General features: G+C 41.0%; 1 protein-coding gene across 12 annotated transcripts; it reads right to left on the bottom strand.

Moving 5' to 3' along the window:
* Positions 1-430: 430 nt before the first annotated feature.
* Positions 431-23,730, bottom strand: LOC104011801 (uncharacterized). 12 transcript variants are annotated; one of them, XM_087747171.1, is made up of 9 exons: positions 23,573-23,692; positions 22,272-22,544; positions 12,039-12,160; positions 10,797-10,935; positions 9,814-9,935; positions 7,971-8,081; positions 3,629-3,735; positions 2,144-2,234; positions 431-656 (listed from the first exon to the last, which is right to left on the bottom strand). In XM_087747171.1, the coding sequence occupies exons 2-9, from the start codon at positions 22,435-22,437 to the stop codon at positions 540-542; spliced, it is 975 nt and encodes a 324-aa protein (XP_087603297.1). In that variant the 5' UTR covers positions 22,438-22,544; positions 23,573-23,692; the 3' UTR covers positions 431-539. The 12 variants fall into 12 exon arrangements, with proteins under 12 accessions (XP_087603297.1, XP_087603296.1, XP_087603298.1 ...); XM_087747170.1 differs by lacking the exon at positions 23,573-23,692 and adding an exon at positions 22,695-23,533; XM_087747172.1 differs by lacking the exon at positions 22,272-22,544 and having other exon boundaries at positions 23,573-23,730.
* Between the last annotated feature and the right edge of the window lie 268 nt (positions 23,731-23,998).

Genomic DNA, 23,998 nt, shown 5'->3' on the forward strand with positions numbered 1-23,998 from the left:
TGGTTATCAAGCAGACCCTGGAAAGAAAACCTACAAATTCCACAGGAGGAACAGTAAAAATAATACTGTTAATAATAAATATTATTACTGATAATAATAAATAGTCTGTGCCAAAACAAAACAGCAAACTCTAATGTACTGCAGCTTTTAAGTAACATTATGCTAAATGCATTCTTATCATTCACATTAATAATGATTCGCTACTCTTAGGTTTGATATATTTAGCAAACATTAGCAGTGCACAATGCTAGTGAATGAAAATTCTTTTAGCATCAGTATGCAGCCACTCTTTCTAACATTTCTGCAAAAAGCAAACCATAAGGATATCTCCTAGTTAAAAGCCAATATACTCTGTTGAGACAGAATGCCTCCATAAGAAAACCTGTTTCAAAAGACTCTTTTTCATTATAAACCACAGATATGACTCAGATTAATCACAATAAGAATTTTGACCGGATTTATTCACACAAATCAATCCAAATTCATTTCAGATCCAAAATAAATGCTATTACAAGGATACTAGCAAATTTTTCCAGGTACTAGAGAATCTTGTATAAATGTATTTGTTCAAGTGCTTCTCTGTCAACATCCTTTTCCATATACACATCATAGTTTAGCTGCATCTCTTCGACCCATTGGCTGAGCTGTATATCTGTCTGAAACAATGAAAACATCCTTAAATTAACACAACGTTGAGAAACACAGCAGGAGTTTCAAGGTCAGTACAACATTAAGAAGGCAAGACATAATAAGAGAGATTAGTCATTCCAAATTATGCAGCAATGACAAATTCATTTCTGGAAATGCCATTTAACTTAAATAGGAGAGAATAAAGATAACTTTTGCAAATTATCTCAGTCAATAGTCTAGATATTTGCTAGCATGTTACAACTGCTTCTCTGTATGCATTTGCATAAGCCTCAAGCACCCTGATCAGAGGGCAACATTCTGACAGAAGTGTTGAGGGAGCAGCTAACTGTACCATGGAAGAATCACAGGTACTTTCTTGTTTTACACCCAGGGAGTATTGTATGAAGGCTACACAGGGCTTCTCAGCTGCTGTGTAACTACTGCCTACTCCAAGAAAAGGTCAAGTGACAGCATTGCTACTCCTGGGGCTGAGGATCTATTTCAGCCAGCAGCATACAGGCAATAAGTGATTCAGTTTCTCTAAAGCAGACTACTGTGGCCAGCAAGCCACTGTATAAACAACCTTGTCATGTATGATCAGCGTTTCATTTCCTAACTAAAGCCAGCCCACATAATTTGTCTAGGCATCATACACGTAACAACTGTAATCTACCGATGACCCATGGCAGAATGGACACAGAGCAGAGGTTGGTCCATCGGAAGTGGTTACTGCTTGGGGTACAGCAGCAACAGCACAGGGCGTTCAACATCTTTGAAAGTTGCGCTGTCGTCATGTTTGTTTCCAACTGCAATTTAAAGCCATGTCACCAATCCAAGGCACCTGATGGTAATCACTTGGCTAGTTGGGAGACCACATCTCTCCCTAATCTGTACTTCTAACAGCTCATACTGGCATATTATGAGTCATTTTCCTTGCTGACAGCAGGTCAGAAGACAAGAGTATCCTCAGGGATGGTCCTTCTTTAATATGTCCCTTTCTCCCACTGGCCTAACAAAACAGTTTGTCATGTTTCAAGGCAATGTGCAAATGTAGAGCTAAATAGAGAAAACATTTCAAGGTTTTGCCTCTAGAAGTTTATAAATACATCTGTACTTCTGAGGTTCTACCCCTCTACCTGGAAGAAGTCTGATGGAAGTGGATATCACAAAACTTACTCATGTCATAATATGGCTTTGCTAACGTTCTGTGGGTTTTTTTTAACCTCACAGTTAAGGTATTGTTATTAACACACATGATAATACAATGATTCATGCAGCCTACTGATATAGGCCGGGATTTCCATTTTACAGGTGGGGACAATCAAAGTACAGGAAGATGTGTTGCTGGTCAACCCAGAAACAGAATCCAGAGTCCTACATCTTTTAATCTACACATAAAATTACATATCCTTCCTCACAGCAATACTGGCAAGCAGCTAACCTCAACTACAGAACTGCCACTTTCACAGAAAGCGACAAAATGTGTTGGCTAAAACTGGCTGAGGAAACTTACCTGGAGCTTTGAGAGCGATTCTCTAAGGCTTGGAACTGTCACTAATAAGGACCCTCTTTTTCTTACATTACAAGCGATAAATTCCCAAGCTCTGAAACATATTTAAAAGTAGGTCACCAATTTTCAGGAAATAAACCACAGTTGATATAAAATGAATCTAACACTTTTACAGTTTAGTGTCCAGAGGTAGACTAAGCTTAAAGACTTGCTATACATGCTTATCAGTCACTATCAATATTTAAGCAAATATCTTTGTATGAACAAAATCAAGCTTTGTATTAAAAACAGAGGGAATATATGGTCTTACAATGTTACATTTTGTAACTTTTTAACTCTGATACATACATGCATGTCATTTTGCACTGTCAACACCTTCACTTTGGACTAGGATTAAAGAAAGATCGACATTTGTTCCCTTTAAACTTTTAGTTTTGAAGAAAATCCAGTCTCTGAGTGCACTGTTTTATTAAGCTTAACAACAAGCTGCTCTTTACATACATACTTTGCAGTCGTGACAAAATACTTCTCTTAAGACATTAGCAATCGGAGTATTTAAATATAGCCCCCAGCATTCCTTTTTTCTGATTTTGCAAGTCAGATCATTTCTCACAGCACAGCAATTCAGACTAAAAAGAATTTAATTTCCAGCATTCTTCAAATGTCATTTGTCTTCATGGTACTAATGCCACATTAAACCACTACCCCTGAGTTCTTCAAGAATCAAATGAATTCTCAGTCATGTGCCTAGAAACAAATCTCCTGGCAATCTGAAACACCCACTACCCTTCACCCATCCACTCTGTGCCTCTCTGGTTGACATCACCACTTGGTATCAAGGGCAGTAAGACAAGCCTTAGCTGAAACTGCTAGCGAATGTCAGACTGTTGACTGGGGTGGTGGAGACACAGGCACCCTTTCTTTTTGACTGACTGTTCTAAAGGCACAGTAACTTTGGACAGTAAAGTTATTTACACTTTAAACTGATACTGCTGCATTAGCAAAAGCTCATCTGTGAGTGTCTTGTACCTGAAAGAGAAGAACCTTAGCCACACGTTTGTTTGCTACCACATTCTTATGAAGATACATTAGAAATATCATTAATAGCCATGTTTTGCAGTGCATCTCTATTAAAGTTCTGACATCCACAAGTCAGTGACCTGTCTTCTTTCTGAAGATCAAGCTTTATGCTGATATAGTAATTTCAGATCCTTTAACAGCAAGATACTATTTTAACAGATCAGTGCAAGGATTCAGGGCAAGCTTTGGGTAAACAAAGCAGCAGTGTTTAGTGGGTTTAACAACAAGCAACTGCCATAACACCTTTGCAGTTAAGTATAACAATTAAGTGTAGGCAGTTTAAAACAATTTCCTTATGTGATTTATGCATGTGACTTCAAAAAGCACAACCTTAAGGTTTTCCATAACTCACAAGGTTACACACACATTGCCAAAGAAATAGATTACTTGTTCGGACACATAGCTTACCTGGCCTGTTCCTGTCTGTCAAGAAAATATTCAAAGACATTATTCATTACAACAACATCAGCCTTCTGAAGAAGTGAAGCCTGAGTACAGATGTCTGCGTGAACCACCTGAAGGAGAAAAATTTCACAAGGCATAAATTAATTTAAGAGACAAATACAGCTTTCAAGTTGCCATGAAGCACGTCAACATAAAACAGCACCTGCTACCACCATTTTGAACCAGTCACAAAAACGGGTATTTCACTGGCTTCATAGTAGATAAAACTGAAGTAAATAACCAGAATAAGCTTTAAAAAATGAAAAAAAAAAAAATCAGATGTATCTCCTCTAATTAAAATACTCAATTCATTACATTAAGTGAAATAAACTACATCTGACTTTTGGTCTAGAACACTGTGTGCCATAAAAGAGGAGATGATGTATGTGATGGCTGTTACATTTCACTTACGTATAATTTTATCACAAATGCTCATTGATTTCAGGAAAGAAGCTAAGCTAGCTAAAGCTTTTTTGAGGATATTAGAAGGCATCTCGCAGACTCAGTGGGTTACTAACGGATTATAGCTAGAAAAGACACTGCAGACCCAGGTTTGACAGCTGAATTCTCACGCCATATATTGGGACTGAGAATGCTGGAAAGGCAGGATGCTCAGTGGCACTGGAGGACAGCAAGTGCTTTACCTTACTGAACAACTGCCTCTCCAGTCAGCATAGGAGCAGGTTTGATTTCGTCTACCTTCACCTACCAAAAAGGTTATTAGCACACCATGTCATTTTCAAACAGGTGAGATTATAGTGACAGGAGAATATGGATGCTCATTAACACTCTGACAAGATGTGTTTGATTTCTTCTTAAACACGGAGAAATACATCACATCCTAAATCTGAGGAGAAACATAAATTGGAACATCTTTTGAAGGGAAAAGGGAGAGAAAGCCAACCTGAATATTACTTGCATTCCACAAATTTTTTTGAAAGTGCATCCCTATATGTTGAAAATGGACAAAATCTGAACTTCTTTTCCTTCCTGTGTGACCTATTACTAGGTTGTGCTGGGAATATACTAACCTGATGGATTCAACATTCACATTTTGTCAAATCCTTCCAATATTGTAAAAAGGAATTCTTAATTCTCACAGGAAAGAGGAATGTTTTTACAGAAGATTAAAAGCACTTATCTGTTGAAAAACATTTTGCCCACTTAACAATATATCAGTACTTGTTGGGAGGGTAAATTATGTATTCCTCCTCATAACAAACATGCAAAGCATGCTGTTCTGATTGACAGAGGAAACAGATACTACCACCCCTGCAACTTGTAAGGGTTCAAGTGAGGAACAGATGACGAATTGCCACAGTTTATGACTCCAGTTCATGCTATCAGAATGCATTATAGCAATTGTAATTACAGACAAATATTTCAGTATCAGTAATAACAGAAACAAAACTCGACCATTCATAAAAAATTAGGCATAACAGCATTTCATCTTTGAGAGCTATATTCCATGGGTTCTCTGGAAGTGCTCCAACTCTAACAAACAGCTTTATCTCCTTAAACACATGCCAAGTTGTTCACCACTACCTGTAGTGAGTGGAACGGAAGCAACTCTGTTCTTGTACCTTACCCAGAACTGGCAGGTTAGTGTTTGAAGGCTCTATCTCATTGAGAAACAGGGACAGTTTAGTTGTCAGAATGACTGGTCAAATGTCTACTTTCACCTCTAGTGTGTGGACATCTGAACTATTTATCCACTAGTTCATGAAAGTTAGAGCTTTTTAGGACATTTAAGATTGGCAATAATTTATCTTAAAACAGTGCACTGTAAACTGTAGCAGTACAGGAGCTGACTAAGAAGAAGTTCAAGCATTCAGGCAGCAGAGGAAAAAGACAGACCAGTCAGGCCACCACCAGCAGTCCTATATACAGTAGATCCTGGTTGTCAACTCATGTCCTCTGCATAAGGCCACTGCTAACTGTAGATTAAAATGAAAGACCATAAACTGGGGTGGTAGAGATATTATGGATATAGGCCTGACTGCTGCCCTGTTACACAGGCAACAGCCTCCTGCAGTGGGGCAGGACAGACAGCTACTGGCAAAACATGCCTCAGCTAGATCTGCCAGAACTCATGTACCAGAACCCAGATTTACCTAGACTGTAGGTGGGATTTGCATCACTGTTTCTGAAGCTAAGGAGACATTTTGCTTTACTCTCTTATTTTCAAGGGGCAAAAATAACAAAACCACAGAATTTCTGCACAAAAAAACCTAAGCAGCAGTCCTTTAATCCAAACACAAGTGACTGGTGGACTGCTCCACCAGTGGACTTCCTGCAGCACAGGAAGTCATGATTAGCACTAAACTTTCTTACTGTCCTACTAATGGCAGTCCTAATATTTTAAGCCTCAATTCAGAAAGATGCTTAAACTACTGGGACACTTTGAACATGTGTTGATGTTTCCTTGACTTGAATAACACTTAAAATCAGTCTGCATTTACAGAGTAGGTGACCCTGCTGACTAAAGTGCCCTAAGCACCCCATTCTCCCCAAACACATCCTCATTCCTATTGGGGAATGTGGGACCACCTAAGCACGTGTGGCTGCACCATGAGCCAGACCCAGGTATTGCTCCAGCCAAAACACCACTTTTTTGCTGCGTTCTTTTTCAGCTGGACCAGTTCCCTGACCTGCTTGGCTGTGTGCTGGCACAACAGAGGGGGCAGCAACTGATTTTAAAACAGCCCTGTTGCCCAATGGAATACACACCAAGCCTTTCTCGATTACAGGCAATTTCTGAATTGAGGTCTCTAGTTTCCTAAGATCTGTTGAACTGTTTACTTTCCTCCCAGCATCTAAGTGTTTGTTCAAATGGCAAAAGATGCTGAGCAACTTTCTATGTACTTTAACAAACCAAATGCTGACCCAAGAAACACAAGGTTCACTCAGAGATTTAGCCACTAAAGATATTATTCCACCCTGCTGTCCTTTGGGAACATACGCTAATAAAAATTCAGAATATCCTGAAAAAACAATCGTTATTTAAGAAGGGTCTCTTAAAAGTTTTTCAAATTTGTGTCATAAATTATTATCAGCAACTGGATTCTGACTATTTTTCAAGCTGGTATGCATCTCTAGAGAGGATTCATTTGGGGGTGAAATAAAAATCTAAGATTGAAATGTTCAAAGCAGTGTGATAACAGCAGTCATATGACTAAATTAGCATCTAATGAGACTCAAATAGCTAAGTCCTCAGGCACTGCTTTGAAAACTTATTATTTTCTTATCTTTATGCTCTGAAATGAATACTTCAGCAGAATTACAAGGTGTGAAGGAAAAACAAAAAGGCTTATAAAAAAGAATATACAAGGCTGAAAAGCATGCATATAGATCTCCAGCTCCACTGAGTTAACTTGATAGAGTTCCTAACTGAACTTTCAGTCTCATCACAATAAAGTGTTATAAACACAAAACATATGCAAAAACCAAAGGTTATGGATAAACTGGCAGCAACTGGGATTGAATTGGGCAACCCAATGATACTGCTTACCCTGTGTTAAATACTTTATTACTTCTTTCCAGTTTAAAATTGGTTACTTTAATTCCCAATAAATTACTACACCCAGCAGTTTGTGTGACTCCATTCAAGAGCACATACATACAACACAGGATTAAGGTCAGTATTCTACCCATCATATTTAACTTACCAACTTTTGCTGGTAACAAAATAACTGGTATTCCCCAGGAAGGAAAAAAAAAATCTCATTAAAATAGTAGTAGTTATTTCCATAATGGGACTAGGGAAATGGTTCCCATAATGATATCACATTGTTTGAAACCCATTTTGTTTGTGGAAGGTACATATGCACTGACATTCCATGAAAGGAAATACCAATAGCCGTAAGTCCTTTAGGTGTTTTTAGATGCGAATTTGCAAATCCTACGAACATCTTTCTGCCAACGTTAATGGAACACAGACATTCAGTTTTGTTATTCATGACAGATAACTCTTTACACACTCAGTTTCACACAAGTTAGTGGCAATAATATCATTGATTTCACTGGGAGAAACAGCTAAGATACATCTGTTTTGCGTGAGCCAGTAGGTAAGTCCATTCAGGAAAAAGGATAAGCGATTCAACACATGTGATCATATTTTGATAATTTCCCTCTTCCTCTCTGCTATGAGATTTTTTTTTCCCTAATGCAAAGCCTTTGTTTAGGAACAAAACAAGCACAGGCAGAAACTTCTTCTCAGAATGCTGATTTACCAGCCACTCACATAAACAGGATACCTAGTACACAGCAGTTAAAAATATACACACTAAACCATATATTTAGTTACCTTTATTCTGTCAATGAACTGGTATTTTGTAATCATCATTTCTTGCAACTGGCAAAAGTCTGCATTCATTTCTACTCCATACAGTTGGGATGCTGAGCTATAAAGATAACCCTACATTAGGAAAAGGAAATTTAGTAACTGTGAGGCCTTTAAAACAAGTTCAAAAATTTCAATTAAAATGGAAAAAATAAAACACAGGTTAAGATTAATAAAGCATTTTAAAACAGCAAATTGAAAAACATCTTTCAGTGGACGTGACATGTTTTTCAGAGCTAAGCCCCTGATTTGGCAATTCCCACTTACGTCTCCCGAATTTTAATAAAGAGATCCAAAATGACACGTCAAAATAGTAAAAAGAAAAGGAAAGCTCCAACTTCACTTCAGTTGCAAAATAGATGGAAAATGGTCTAAGAAGGAAAAAACCAGTACCAGTTACAAAAATAGTGTGAAAGGAAAAGACTCTGCACATTTTTGTTTCTTGGGAGAATGGAAGAAGAAAATAGCAAGAGAAAAAAAACAAACAAACCATGAGACAGACACATAGTCAAAGTGAGTGAAAATGGAGGACAATGTACCAGTAATATAATGGGATATTTTGGTACAGAGTCTTTGTCAGCACCTCTAAGTATTGTAATACTGCCATTTTCAGGTGCTTCATATAGGTACATATGAAAAAAGATAAATTATCCCTTAATAATAAGCCCCAAATAATGGTTCCGTTTCAGACAGACTTTGGAAAGTTGTTGGAGATGTTAAGCAAAAAAAAAGTACAAATCCTTGAGCCTACAGGGCCCTAATAAAGATACTGCTTTAAGTGCCATTGTCTCCACTGAACACCATAATTACACTTTTCCAACAATGGCAAAGGCAAACAACCAATGCTGAAGATACAGATTATCTGAGATATCTATGTACTACAATCTAATTATTCAAGTTTTCTGAAACCATTCAACTCAGAGAGCAGAAAAGCAACCTGTGAAGCTGAAGTCACCCCTCCTCCAATACAAGCCAAGAACATGATTAAAAAGGAGAACTCTTTCTTTAAAACGTTTCCCCTGCTTTATCTTGAGACTATCTTCTACTACAAGAATACAAGCATTTAAGTACTTTAAAACAAATTCACGCTAGCAAAAGTGTTACCATTTAAGGACCCAATGCTGCAAATATTTACAAATGGGAGTAACTTTCCTCATTTGAGTAGTCCCAAAATTAGATTATTCAGATGAGTAAAATTACATGCTCCAGCGTTTCCAAGACTGAGCCCTAAACAGCCATTGACTTTTGTAAGAAAGTTGTAATGTGTGTTTTGCATTGCTGTTGGCCATATGTTGCACCAGCCATGCCAAAAGCAATCAAAATTGCACTCAAGTTTCTCGATGAAGTATTTTATGTGCATTTTAAAACGCAGAGCAGGACAATATGTTTTTGGAGACAAATTCGTATCAAAGTCTTCCTTTGTATAATTTCACAGTTTTTCAGCTTCATAAAGGAATTTAACATAACTAATCTATATATAGACATGGTCAAGACATAGAGGACAAACTTACGAAGGAGACAGAGAGCAGGAACTAGCAAAAGAGCAGCATGTGTGACAGCAATATGCTACTCTGTTGGACAACAGACTTTTCCTCTCCATACGCAAGGTCATTTGTATTCCCTCTTGTGAGGAACAGAACAAGAACTGAAATCGCTAGTAAACAGCACCTTAAACTGTTCAGAGAGTCAGATCAGAGGTGCCTCTCAGAATGGCCCGTCCAAGATAGAGTAACGAGAGTAGGCAGTCAGAGAAGAGGGAAAATGTTTGTCACAGTAATAAAATATGAATTCCTGTGCTGGAAGTTACCGCAAATAGCACTGCACCAAGCCTGGAGCCAACGTCAACCACTACCTTTCCTGTCAGGTCAGGCAGTACATGTTGATAAAGAAACTTCAGTTCCATGAGGGAAAAGGAATGCGAAATAAACTCTGGGAAATAAGAACAGAACAAAGGTGTTGGGTGGGCAGTACTACCTACTGTGTTATTAACCAATGAAATATTAATCTGAAGAGTTATCATCACTGAAAACCTGTATGGTTTCCTGCCTGAACTAGTGTTGGGGACCCTGGAAAACCAGGGTTTGCAGATCAGAGGTAGCCTGGCCAGCAGTCTGTCCCGAGCCTGGGGATTCCTTCCCTTACATGGAGAATTTTGAAATCCTTCATGAAACTGAATTACCTTTTTCTGCACAGTGACATATACTAAAGAATACAAACCAAAGTAATTTGGAATTGTTTAAGTGAAAAAGGAAACATGGCACCTAAGGCTCAACACGATTCATGCAAACCTTTTTATGGGCAGACATATTAATAGCTTGAATTTCAACTCCAAGGTTTTAAGGAACGGAATGTTCTCCATATAAACCATTCCTCCTTCAATGCCTGCGCTATACTGGTGACAGCACTGATCTGTACCACACCACACACAAGCTTTAAGACAGACGGTGCTTTCTACTGCTTTTCAGCATGTGAGAGGAGACTGAGGCTACTGCATGGACTCCTACAGTATTGTCTTCCTCTTGCATCTTCCTTTTCAGTGGTACATAGCCCTGCCTCTTCCCTGCCCAGTTTTTGTGGGCAACTAGTGTCACTCATACACTGCAAATTAATTCAACTTACGTGTGTAGGAGTCTCCTTCCATTGGTTATGGGAAATAATTCTGGCCTGTGTACTGCACCAGTCTGGACAAAGTCCTCCATCAGCTGGATGTTGTGCTGTCCAGCTGAGTCAGTGCGCAAACCAGTTTAGTTAAACTGAATTTGTTTCTCATGTTCCCAAAAGAGCACTTACCTAAGGATGCAGTCTTGTATGAGCCACACTCTGTGCAGTAGCTCCTACTCATTTTCCCCTCCTCGCACAATGAATCAACAAAATCATCATCATAAAGGAATGCATCAACATGAATCATGGGCAGTGGATGCTGGTGTATCTGAGAAGAGGAACAAAACCTAAGAAAGGCAGAACCAAGTCTCTTAATTTCACTTACACTGTTACACAGTTAATTGTGCCACCTTTCCCAAAATCACCGAGATCCAAGTTTTTCCCTACTCAAAAGTTACAAATCAAAATTAAACCATACAAATCCCGCATGTAAACTGGATCATCAAATTCCAGTGAAATAACCAGTAAGTGGAAGTCAACAAAGGAAAGCAAGCTGGTTTCAATAGCTGAGTAGGGGACCTGCTGTGAATTTTGTCTCCTTAGTGCTTGCTTGGCTATAGAGGAGGTACAGGGTAAAGGAAGCTTTTTCTCTTCCACTTTAATGAGGAGAATGTAACTTAAGTTTAGGAGAAAGGGTAATTTTGATTCTCAGCTTCAACTGTCTGAATGTTTTCATCTTCATGCCTTATGCCTCAATCTAGAAACACCCCAGATTAACACGGGTGTCATTTTCAATCAAAAGCATACCAGTTGGGATGCTTGCCTTCTCAGCATTTCAAGGGGTACAATCTTCATCCTCCTACTCCTCTTTCCTCCCTCTCCCAGGCTTGATGTATGGGGCCAATCCACCAATCCACTCTTCCCATTTAAGAGCCACACACGACTTCTCTGGGAAATGTGTTAGCTTTCCACCTATACTGACAGCTCAAGTAGAAAAGGTGCTCTCCCCTCCCACAGGACTCACAGCCCACCTCTTTCTGAGCCATCAGAATCTGAAAAGAGCTGGAAATCATTTCTGGGCTGCCCACATTATGGCAACAGCAAAACACTGGCCCTGTATTTCTGTTTTCTTTAAGGGGGCTGTTAAGAGTCTATTATGGAGCTAGCATTAAAGAATCACTGTGACAGGTGCCATACCACACAGAATGAAAGCTATGCCAAACAACTTATGATCAAAGTATTAAGAACTATGAAGCAACTTTCTTGGGGTCACACAATCATGCAGCAACAGACCTGAGAACCAAACTGAGATTACCTATACCTCAATCCCATGCCCATTCTCTATTATGAACTACTACTAAAACTGAAATCAGCATAGTCCCCAAATAAATGATGTGGTTCAGCAAAAGGAGACCATAACAATTAGCTTACTTTCTGAATAGCTTGATGTTCCGAATTAAACATCGCCTCGATGGGTAAACGATTCCGCAAATCTTCAGCAATATTTTTGAGCACAACATCATTGTTACTCACCACAAGCTCATCAAAGTCATCTATAAATCAAGACAAAAAAACAAAACAAAACAAAACAAAACCTGAACAATCATATGTAGATCATGTGGACTAAGTGGTGACCAGTATAATACAGTTGCAAGACATAAACAATACCAGATGGATAAGGTTTTTATTTGAAATGCATTTTTCAGGCTTTGTTAGCTTTTCCAGCCAATGACAGATTTGGATTGTAATAACTTTGCCACTTAAAATAAACGTAGTGCTTTTTTGAAATCTCAAATTATTTTCATATTTATAAACTTATAACTCACATATGATGGTCTGGGCTGCCACCAAAGTGATACTGTTTCAGCTTAAGATATAAAAACATCAAAGATGTTTTTGAACTATTGGAGAAATTACAAAACTCATAGTTGCCTGAATGCCGGCTTTTTTTTTTATACAAGTTTCTCTTTATACATACCATCTTTCTAATAAAGTGGTTACAAAAAAATCAGGGATAATGCACAGTTCAACAGTTCAACTCACAATACGTTTTACATGACTTAAACTATCGAAATATTTCAAATGTGAAAGAAAATAGGAATGGATGTAAACCAGTACATTTTTGCAAAGCCACACTGTAAATCTTGCTATTTTTCCAGGATATCTCTGCATTACTTTAACACTTCTTTTTTTTAAGACGTCTAGAAAAAAGATCGAGAGGGAACCTTGGGAAGTCACCAATCCTTTCTTCTTCCAAGTCTGAAATCAATAATAACTGTCACTACTTCTCCAAACCATTCTTTTAAAAAATATTGTTAATGCTGGAGACTCTACAACCTCCCTTAGCAATCTATTCCAGTGCTTGACTACACTTACTATTAGAAAGGAATACTTCTCTTAATAACTGATCTAGATTTCCTCTGCCACAATTTAAACTCAGTACTCTCTGTCACTCACAATGGAAATAACAGAAAAGTTTGTTCCTCTCCTGTATATAGCAACTTTTTATTTCTTTAAAGACTTATGCGTCCCACCAGTCTTCTTTTCTAGAAGAAACAAGATCCACTTATCCAACCCTTTTCTGCATTCTTTCTAGGAGTCTGATCATTCTCATCACTCCCCTTTGGATCTTCTGGACTCTCTCATCCTTTCTGACCTGCAGTACTGAGAACTAGACACATTACTCCAGCTAAAGGTTTATTTGCACCAACCAGACTTTTCACATCTTGCAGCCAACATCCTGCTCACACACCCCAGTTTCATGTTAGCCCTATTCCTAACTGACATTCAGCATGAGATCTGCTGTACGCCTGTACTCTGTTCCTTTTCTGTTATGTTTTCCCCAAAAGGACTGGATGAAATTTCTTTTTGTCTGGACATGTCACTGCTCCGAGGGCACCGAACGGGTTCTAAACAAAGGCACATCTCAGGTCAAAACTACACACCCCTGAAAGAAACAAAAACCACACAACAAAAAGCAACCACAAACCTAATCCTGAAAAAAATACCAAACCCATCTATTGATTCTTGTCTAAAAATAGACGTTTGCGCTCTCTTCCCCATCCTTTCTGGTTTGTTTCTTGTTCTATTTAGACAGCCACCATGTTGGGCAGGGAGTGTGGTTTTTACATATATCACCCACCAAAAAAAGATCTGACAGCTTTAGAGGTGTTTAAAAAAAGTGAGTATTTGTTAGCACTGCTGTCCCAGGTGGGAACATTAGTATAGACAAGCTTGATGGCAAGCAGGTTCAAAATAAATCTATAAAACCTGCTACAAGTTTCTCTATGCTAATATACCTAATCTCTCCTGTGGAACACAGGCAATGCTAGAAACAGTGAGAAGTTTTAAGGCTACTATAAGAAACACAGACCAGCTAAACTTTTAACTATGAAATGCTTCTGAAATGCTTTTTGCTTAAGCACTGTCGTGAGAACAATATGATTAAAGAAACCCTCATTCTTTATTGCAAGACACTCTCTTCTTAGAGTGTAAATGTAAATGGTTCTTTCAACACGTCCCAAAAGTGACTCCAACAGATAATCCTGAATCCTCCAGAGTAAGCAGCAGAAACTTTAAATCATCCAGATTTCCTTAACATATATTTGGTTTATTATTTATTAAATGTATAGCAGTAATGCTCCAAGGCCCTGATGGGCACAATACCATTGATAGTTGTTACACAATAGGAAGACAATTTGCTGTTCCAAAGAGCTCACAGTTAAGTTCTCCAGAACCTCAGCTCCTAAAGAGATGCAGACTTTGCACTGAGGAACACAGGAGTGATAGAGGCGGCAGCTGCAACAGCAGCAGCACGAACAGCACAACAGGTGCAATGCAGCAACTCCAGCTTGTCAGCATTTTAATTTGAAACCTCTAATGAGCACCCATCTCCTGTTAACCTCACAGTCCATCCAACAACTTGCAGATTTGTTAAGAACATCCCAGAAGCAGTGAGTGATTCTTCTGGTCAGCTCAGGGAGGATTTCTATGGATGTGACACAGCACAGAAGTAAACGCAGAGATTATGGGAAGGGAAAGCGGACAGATTTAACTGGTGCTTAACTGGGACTGTCAGCACCATGACAGGCCCTCAGAGCGCAAAGGAGCCACAGTTTGCTGAGGTGGATAACATCTGAGGAAGCAAGAAGGGGGAAAATCGTGCTACAGACAGAACGAGAGAGTAGAAAGCTGATATTAGCAGCTGTACAGACCAGTGCCTGTGGGCAATAAGCCCCTACATCTGGCACATGCTTTAAAACAATACTATTACTATGCAAGAGAGCTCATCCAGCTGTTATACTGCCTGTTAAGAGTATCAAATTCATATATAGCATTTAATGAAATGCAGGAAATGTTCATAGACCACCAGGCCAGCCACATCACACTGCAAATGCAGAACTTCAGCTCTCTTTCTCCCGGAGCTGGTGCGTCAATAGGATCTGCTCCTTCATGGCCTGAGTGACCTTTTCTGGCCAACATTAGCGGTGCACAGCTCTCCAGGCTATTCAGTGCCCCAGCTCTACAGTAGAGAAATGGATACATTCAGTAGGAGATAGGTAGCACACCTATCTTCCTCAAATCCAGAATACCCCTTCCCTGCCTTCACTTCCATTTGTACAAGCCTTGTCACTACACTGACCATCTTACATGGGGCCCTCAGCTCTTCTTACAAAACAAAGTATGACACGCAAGAGTTCTTGTGGATTTTCTGTATGAAACAGGTCCTAAGGAAAAATCTTACAACACATATGCAGCTCAAACGAAAAACTGTTGAAACGTTGATACTGAAAAACACATGACGAATGGAAATGCTCCTTCCCAACTATCAGTTAATACTGTAAAGCATAAGCATGCAGGGACAAAAAAAGAGGAGGAGGTTTGAACACACTCCTTCCGAGATGACAAAATGGCAGCTTCGGGAGAAGCTGCGCATGCAACACTGCACTTGCGTGTATGGTCTGCGACTGAACTCAGACACCGAGAGTCGCCTCATTCCTGTCAAAGCAAGAAACAGCAACAGCTACCACAATAACTCATTTACTTTTGCAGTATGTAAATATTTATAGATTGCCATCAAGTACAGAACACAGGTGCCAAATATGAAAATACGCATTTCTGCCTCTGCTGGTACAGTTTTATCAACTCCACCCTTGTGTTCAACAAATTGTTCGCTCTTGAGAATCTCAGTATCACCTTACAAGGGATCTTCAAAGAAGACACAAAAATAGAAAACTATTTTTTATATCGTTTTAGTGCCTGTTACATATATATGAAATGGAGAGTGTGCAAGCCAACCCCTGTGTTCACCAAACAGACAACTAACCAGGAAAGAACCGTACAGTTCATGAAATACTGCAAGATGAATCACAATCATTTGTTTATGGAGGAAGTCTGAGTGCATAGTGTTTGTATTTTACTTCAAAAACCGGTTCCACTGGATCTACTCAACACACATTTATAAAATTTAATTAACACATTGCAAAAAGCCTAATTAACACCCTGGTGCTGCTCAGCCTTTCTACAGCAAATATAACACAAGCTAAGAAAACATCACAAAGCTTCACACCAGGTATAGAGCACCGCTATAGCAACATCTAAACATCCTGGCACTGCAAAATACATGATTGAAGACAAGCAATGTATGATTTCCAAATGACAACAGATTACATGTCACGTGGGAAGATGAGGATTTAGCAAAGGCAACCATAACAGCAAGGACCTTATGGTCTTCTAGATATATATTCAGACTCACAGAAGTAAAAAGCAAATATTAACATCCATGTTACTTAATATGAGGTTAATTTAATCATTCAGTCTGTTTTAATGATACCGAACAAACAGGTCAAGGAGGAAGTCCCACATCTCTAAAACCTTACTATCTCCTTTTTTGGCTAAACAGTTTGAGAAGCAATCTGTGACCTCAGTATACCAGCTTCTTCAGGAACTCTGAATACTATTTCTATCCTTAAGCATGCTTTGCTATTGGTAGAAAGTAATCAGCTTTTTCCAATAGGAATATAACCAGAGCTTATTTCATTAGTTCTTCAAGTCTTTCACATTCATAAATTGAAAGAAGCTTCGAAGTTAAATTTTAAACAAGGGAAGTCATATACCTATTTTACAATCACTAGTTTTCCCCACCATTATTAAGTTTCAGTGACTAACAACCTAGAAGTACTTGGTATTCTTGAGACCTCTCTCGCAGCGGTATCATTTGTCACAACTAAGGAAATTAATGCCAATTCCCAAAGTTGGTGATTCATCAAATTAGAGGTAACATCCCAATTTAGTTTACCAAACAACAGACTAGCAAAAAAGATTTTTGGTATGGCGTAATTTTAACAAAGAAAGAAATACATTCCAGTTAATGTGGCTCTGCAATGCTATTTTGATCTCTTCTGAAAGGATATTTTACTTGGATAAATTACTTCTACCAATCTGGATAAGAAGCCTGGACCTAAATTGCTTTTTCACACACACACAAAAATTACACACTATACTGGTTACATTGCAAAAACCCATGCTTTCATCCTTTTAAAGACTCATTCCACTTTAGTTCCACCTGCAGTAACAACAGTACTGAAAGGAAACATTAAAGATCATTTCCTGTAAAAGCGTCAAGTTTTTTCTTATACTATTTCCTATTCTTGTCTTGTGAAAATCATCATCTGATAATTTTACCTAGCAGGTCTCGGAACACAGTAATGCCTAGATCATGAAGTACCTAACAGAAAAAGCTGGACAAACTTAGTCTGTTCCAAAGAGTATGATGAGAAGTTTCTTCTCCATATGCAGAACACTGTACTAAAGCAGCACGTCCACCATGGTCCAGTGAAGTTAATTTTTTTCAGGTACCCACCTGAACTTACAGCACTGACTGCCCTCAACTTTCAAGTCACAATACTAAATCCTACGCCAATCTCTTAAAAAGCTGGTTTGCTCCCAGTACAAGTGAATCCACAAGAAAAAAAAATAATTCATACTTAATTATATGTTGTTTATCCTTAACTTACAGGATTTGCAACGGTTTATTATTCAATGATTGTTTTGAGTAATACATCACTGTAGGAACAACCAGCCATTCAGACCAGTACATCACTTTGAAATGCTAGCTTTATATTTAAATGTTTCTAATTAAATGCATGGAATGGAAAAAGTTTGTGAGATTGTTTTATTTTACTGTTACATGACTGAAAAAAAAAGTAAAAGCTAGTATTAGAACAGTCAGTTTTAGCCCTGCTGAAAAAAATATTTTTTAAATCTCTCTTAGACTCCACGACAGTGCGTGAAAAACCATAAAGGGTCTTTTTATCACCTTATCTGTGCTTCATTGACATGAATTGAGAGACAGGCTTTTGTAGTCTGCATTAAAGCTCTAAGTACAGCAAAAGTGTTCAGTAGTTGCCAGTAAGTAGAGTGGTTTGGTGACTTCAATCTCGAAATTAGGATTCCTGTGTTTACTTCCTCTGATTCCTATACCTCTGTTCATGTATACAGATAGCTTGATCAATTCTGCTTTCACTGCTTATCTTCTCCAGCACCCATTCTTACCAAATGCAACCTCTCCTGCTACTGAAAGTTCTTAAGAGTCTGGGCAGCGGAGGAGCGAGAGGGAATCTGACCATGCACACATTTATGTAGAAGTTATACATCAAATGCTGGGACCCAACTGAGGGGGGATCTTCAGGGGGATTTCCCCAAGTGGTTTGAATTAGCTCTTGGGCTTCACCCAAGTTTTCTTAGCCAGAACTTCTGGAACGTGGTTATTGAAGGATATTAAAGCATTAATCATCCTATAATAAAAAAGTTCAGTTAAGACACCAAAGGTTCCTGTTATTCTTTCCAACTCTTATTATTTCATTTTCTTTGAGATCTAAGACTAACTCTAAAGAAAAGCTGGAATGCAAGTCACCGTGAAATGACGTACATTTCACTGCAGTGTGTGGGAAGAGCTGGGTGATTGCGAAACAGCAAAGCAGTGTTGCTAAGCAGCTGCCTTAAAACAGTAATGTCTTCCTCCATCATACGTAAAGATTTGGAATTTCTAGAATTTGCAATACCAAAAAGAAAAAAAAAAAAGCATGACTGGTTACTTTATTCTGTATTCGTACAAAGAAGAAAATGAACAGCATCTTGCATACACTTACATTCCCGTAACTACTAAGGAAGATTAGTCAGAAATGATTAGAGTGAGAATTTGTTCAACATTCTCTCAGCTCCACATATATAAAAGTCTTGTTTTTAGATAACTTGCTCTACTATAAAATAATTTGGTTCTTCCATTGAAAAGTTTCTCAATAACATTCCATGCATACACCATGCGAGTCAGAAAACACCAACTAAGTTAAACTAATAAAAAAGACCGTCTTTGGGACAACACTGATCCTAAAGGGCAACTGCTATATGCAGGGCTTTACTCTAAGGCTGCATGTACACTTTACTAGGGAGAGAGGCATGAGGGAGGAAGAAAGCCTGACTATAGCTAACGCTGGAATTGTGCCCAGTCCTCCTCAGCTGGAAGTAAAACTATAAGCTCAACATCTTGACAGAAACAGGAATAGGATGGCAGTAGAAGGGTGGGGGAGAGAACCCACACACCACAGAAAAACAACTTATCTGTGAGGATGCCATTTTTGTTTCCATTTATCCTATCCTCCTTTGCTTACAGTTTTTTCATTCAGAATATTATCCCCCCATCCCTACAACATTTTTTCTTTTGTTCATCAGAGGTTTGTTTCTTTCCTACATCTGTATTGCCAAAGACTAGGCTTTTATTTCTGTGTGGTACAGAGATCTGGTAACTTTTTAGCATCTCACATAAAACCGTCTTTTCTCTGCACAGAGAGAACCCCAAATTCCCTAGCTGTATTCAGCGTACAGCAGCAGAAACCTAGGTACCAGCTCCTCACCATCCTCTGTCCAACCAATATTAATTATTACAGCACTAGCTAGGCATTACAACGGGCAGTATAATTACTCAAGCATAACAATTCTGAGGGGAAAAAAACCCACAGTAAAAGTTACTGTCAGTATGCAGCCACAGAAGCAGCTCAGAGAAACCATGCAAAGAGAAGTGTCATCAAGAGTGTTGTGTTGAGGACATCACCCAAAATATCTGAAACTCCGGGGAAACTGCAAAAAGGGTAAAGGAACATGACCTGCTGGACAAATGCCTCTGCTTACTTACTGTTCAGTGCTGCAGGAAAATAAAACCAGTAAGAGAGAGAGAGAGAGAGAGAGAGAGAGAGAGAGAGAGAGAGAGAGAACCTCTTTTACTCCAGTCCTGTACTCGCTCAGGGTGAAGAAAAAGAAAACTGGAGATAAACCAGAAGGACACACCCATTCAGAAAAAGCAGAGTGGAAAAACATGAACAGGTTAATGGGCCAAAGAGGCAATGAAACAGATCTTAATTAGATAACAACGAAAAGTCCTTACAGATAGGCACAAAGCTTTCTAATTCCCTCTCCTCTACCATATACCTACATGTACACATATATGTACGTTAAAGGGGGAGACTGCAGCACCTCAAGATATCACAAAAATTGGGCAAGCATTAATACTTTTACTTAAAACGTCATAATTAACAGATTCAGAAACTGGTAACTTCTACAAGCACTAGCATGAGACCGAATTCTATAGGCCAAATTCTATGCAATTTCTCCACAAATGTGGCAATCTGGGAAATAAAATTAGCCTAAGTAAGTCATACATGTCCCAAATGACACACCTGGGAACAAATATGGTTACCTATAGCTTTATACTGCATCAGCACTTGGCAAAATACAATCACAAACTGTAAGGAAATGCCAAAGATACAGATGCCCGAAATGCAACTTCATTTATCAGAAAATAAGTTAAGAGCATCCAGCCAAGACATGAACAATGATTATTTGTTTCTGAAAAAGAGAGAGACAATCAGTATTAATTATTATCGAGCACAAGCCTGTAAGCAAAGACAATAAAATATCATGGATAGTGACTATAAGAATCCTAAAACAAAAAAGATTCTGAAGAGGGCCTGTCAAGGAGACTACAGAGATTAAATTATATTCATTACTCCAGCTGCTTGATCCTGATTGCCCTATGTATCCTGTCTACTCAGTCCTCTGAACTACAGCATACAACCTAAAAGCCATTGAATGGCAACTACAGAACTAATTATGTTAGTTTTAAAATGATGTACATGGTGAAGCAGCAGCAACCAGTATTGATGAAAACAATATAAAAATAGAAGGACACAGATCGCTCAGATGTACCAAGCACAAAATAGTTCAAAATTTGGAACCTCATCTATGCTTTAGCTTGTACCTTAATTATGAAGAGTAAATATGAAGCAAGAATATATATTTCCTTTCACTGAAAGACCTAGGCATAGATCTAGATCACTAAAATTCAGAAAAAAATATTTGAGAGGTCATAATCTAATAAAGACTAGGAACGATAGCATACTTGTCTTTCACAGAAACTATCTATCTACAAGAATTTTTGGAAGCTGTAGCATAAAAAGAAAAATTTTAAAAGTTATTCATTGACAAAGGATTTTTGCAAGTCTACATAAACTATGCCATTGGCTAAAAATTCCTGTGGTAGAGGTAAAGCACGATAATAGAATCAAAATGGAGAAAAGAGTAAGAATGTGTTTCCTAACTGAAACAGTTTAGCATTTTCAAGTTTCACTAGTAAGTTCCCATGTGCTTTACAGTATTTGTAAAGGAGTCAGGAAGCTGAGAAAGCCATATATGCGCACCACACAAACTAACGTCGTGTAGAAGGAGCTGCAATGATTTACATCAAGTGAACAAGCAATATGAATGATTGCATATGAAATTCAAAGAGATTTTTAAATTAGAGCATATTGGATGGAAGAAAAACACTTCTAACAAGATTATTTACAGTAACCCAGACACTGTTTAGCAAGCAGAGCATGCTACTGCATCCAGACAAGGACCCAAAAATGAAGGGATGAAATACTGCTTATAGCACATTGCTCTACCATTATGCCTATACACACATATGCGTAGACATATACATGCGTGTATATATCTGTGTACGTACACACACAGAGAAAATAAGAATGTTTAGTTATAATTAACACTAACTACATCCATCAAACTTCAGCCTTCAAGTCTTAGGGAGCCCCATCCCTGCTCTAATCACGAAGGCTGACTCGCAGATGCTCTGAAACATATGGCAACGTCCTTGCTAGGGAAGACCCCGTTGGGGTGGGAGTGCTGCGCGCCCAGCAAGGAGGGCGAAGGCTGTGTCCCCAGCTGGCGCCTTTCCCGTAATGCCAGCAGAGGGCCCGCTCAGCCAGGGAAGGACCTTCCCTGCCTCCCTCCATCCAAGCGGCCCTGGGAGCTGCAAACCACTGGGCAGCGGTGAGCTTGCAGTTCTAAGTACCTGGATAGCCGGACAACTTCCAGGTGTCATAGCTGGCCTTTGTGCAACAGTCCCCGTGTGTTTGCTTATGAAGACGTTTCTACCCTAAAGCGGAGGTGCTGGAACAGAAGACCTGAACAAGAATAACTCTAGTGCAACAGGGCGTGACTTGGGGAAGTAATGTACCGGGTGACCATTTTTTCCCACCCCAACACATGATCACCAGGGAGTGAGTTTACTGTCCCAACTGGCAATGATTAATAAACAGGACACACACTTACTGGCTGCTTGAGACTGGATCAAAGGATTCGGGGGGGCCTTCAAGATTTCTATCTGCAATGCCAAAATGCAAATATACCCACAAACTAAGCAGCGTTTAGCCAGTTTATTCAGCATGGCACTATGTGCCTGCAGCTTCAGTGCACTGCCTATATTCAGGTTTTCCATGTCATCTTTTTGTTCAGCTGCAAATTAACAGCTTGTGCATTGACCCACATTTCCTTTCTTCATCTGTCATATGAGATGCTTGATTGCAGCGTGTTGATGAAATTATACTGAGGCACAAACAAGAAAGTAAACAGAAAGCTATGTTACGATGACATTAAGCGGGGAAAGTAGTGTTTGCAAATTAGCTCAAACCGCTATTTGCAAGCTTCCGAAAGGTTGCTGTGAACATGCGTGAGGTTGAACAAGGCAAGACTAACATCTAAAAATCTCCAGATATGCCAGGAACAGAGCATCTCCGTGTGACCTCTAACGTTGCACGCGGTAGAGTTTAAGAGGTTACCACCCCGGCTGTCCGTCCTGCTGCTCTTCTGCCAGGAGCGACTGCCTCTGCGGCACAGCCGGCGGAACAACCCGGAGCCTGCACCTCAGCCACGGCACTCGAGACCCCAAGCACGCCACCAACTCCCGTTCCGACAGACACGGCAGCCCGCTGACTACGGCGGCCCAGAAACGCCGGCCGGTGCCAAGGGACAGCTTCAGGCACAGCAACCCCGGCTCGGAGCCGGGGAGGGCGGGCGGCACCTGACGGGCGGCCTGCGCCACGGCTCCAGGCCCGCCCTGCCTCCCCGAGCACCGCAACCCGCGGCAGCGCCCCGCGCCCCGGCCAGGCGGCTCCGTAAGGGACGGCCTGGGGCGGGGGGCTGCCGGCCGGTACCCGCCCCGCCGAGCGCCCCAGCCCGGCCGCGGCTCCCCTCAGCCCGGCGACCGCTAGGCGGGCACGCGCGCGGCTGGCGCGCGGCCCCGCGGGGGAGGGAGGCCCCCCCGCGCTCCGGCTACCGCAGCGCCCGCCTCGCCTCGCCTCGCCTCGCCTCGCCGGCGGGGCTTTCCCGCAGGCCGGCCGCCGGCCCGCCACCGGGGATCGGGGGACGCCCGCTCGGTGCCGGCACCGTAACGGGACGGGGGGATCCAGGCCGCAGCTCCGAGAGCCGCTCGCCCGGCCGGGGTACACGGCTCAGGCCCGCTACGCCCACCGGGCCTCCCCCCCGCGACCGGGGCCTGTCCGCGGGGCCTCGCCAGCTGCCGGGCGGCGGCAGCGGCACCCGGAGGGCGGCGCCCGGGGCCGGGCCGCGCTTACTGGTGTTGCGCATCCAGTGCAGCAGGCGGGGCAGGTCGGCAGCGCACGTGCCCCGCACGGCGGCCAGCACCGCGCGCCGCGCCGCCGCCAGCTCCATCGCGCCGCCGCGGGGGGGCGCCGCCGCCGCCGCACGGCTGAGGCGGGCGGGGCCTCGCGCCGCGCCTGCGCGGACCCCCACCCCCCTCCACCGCCCGCGCGCGGCGCGCACACCCGCCCGCTAGCGCGCATGCGGGAGGGTGCCACCGCCCCAGGGGCCTCGCGCGCGTGCCCGGTCTGGCCGGTAAAAGGCCTCCCGCCGCGCATGCTCAGGCTGCCGCGCCTGCTGCCGGCGCCGTGCCCGGCCCCGCCTCCCCTCCCTCGGTGCGCACGTCCGTGGGGAAGCCCTGCCCTTTCCCCGCCCGCCCGCCCGTAAGCTGGCGCGGCGCA

This window comes from Nipponia nippon, unplaced genomic scaffold (genome assembly GCF_047370975.1).
Source record: "Nipponia nippon isolate SJK-2023a ecotype South Korea unplaced genomic scaffold, ASM4737097v1 scaffold_11, whole genome shotgun sequence".
NCBI lineage: Eukaryota > Metazoa > Chordata > Aves > Pelecaniformes > Threskiornithidae > Nipponia > Nipponia nippon.

Excerpts from the sequence above, each read along its gene's own strand:
- LOC104011801 (XM_087747171.1), bottom strand. The coding sequence starts at position 22,437 with ATGGAAAACCTGAATATAGGCAGTGCACTGAAGCTGCAGGCACATAGT. Across the intron at positions 12,161-22,271 it reads GATCCAGTCTCAAGCAGCCA|ATGACTTTGATGAGCTTGTG; the intron begins GTAAGTGTGTGT and ends CTTGATTTATAG. Across the intron at positions 2,235-3,628 it reads GACAGACAGGAACAGGCCAG|AGCTTGGGAATTTATCGCTT; the intron begins GTAAGCTATGTG and ends AATATGTTTCAG.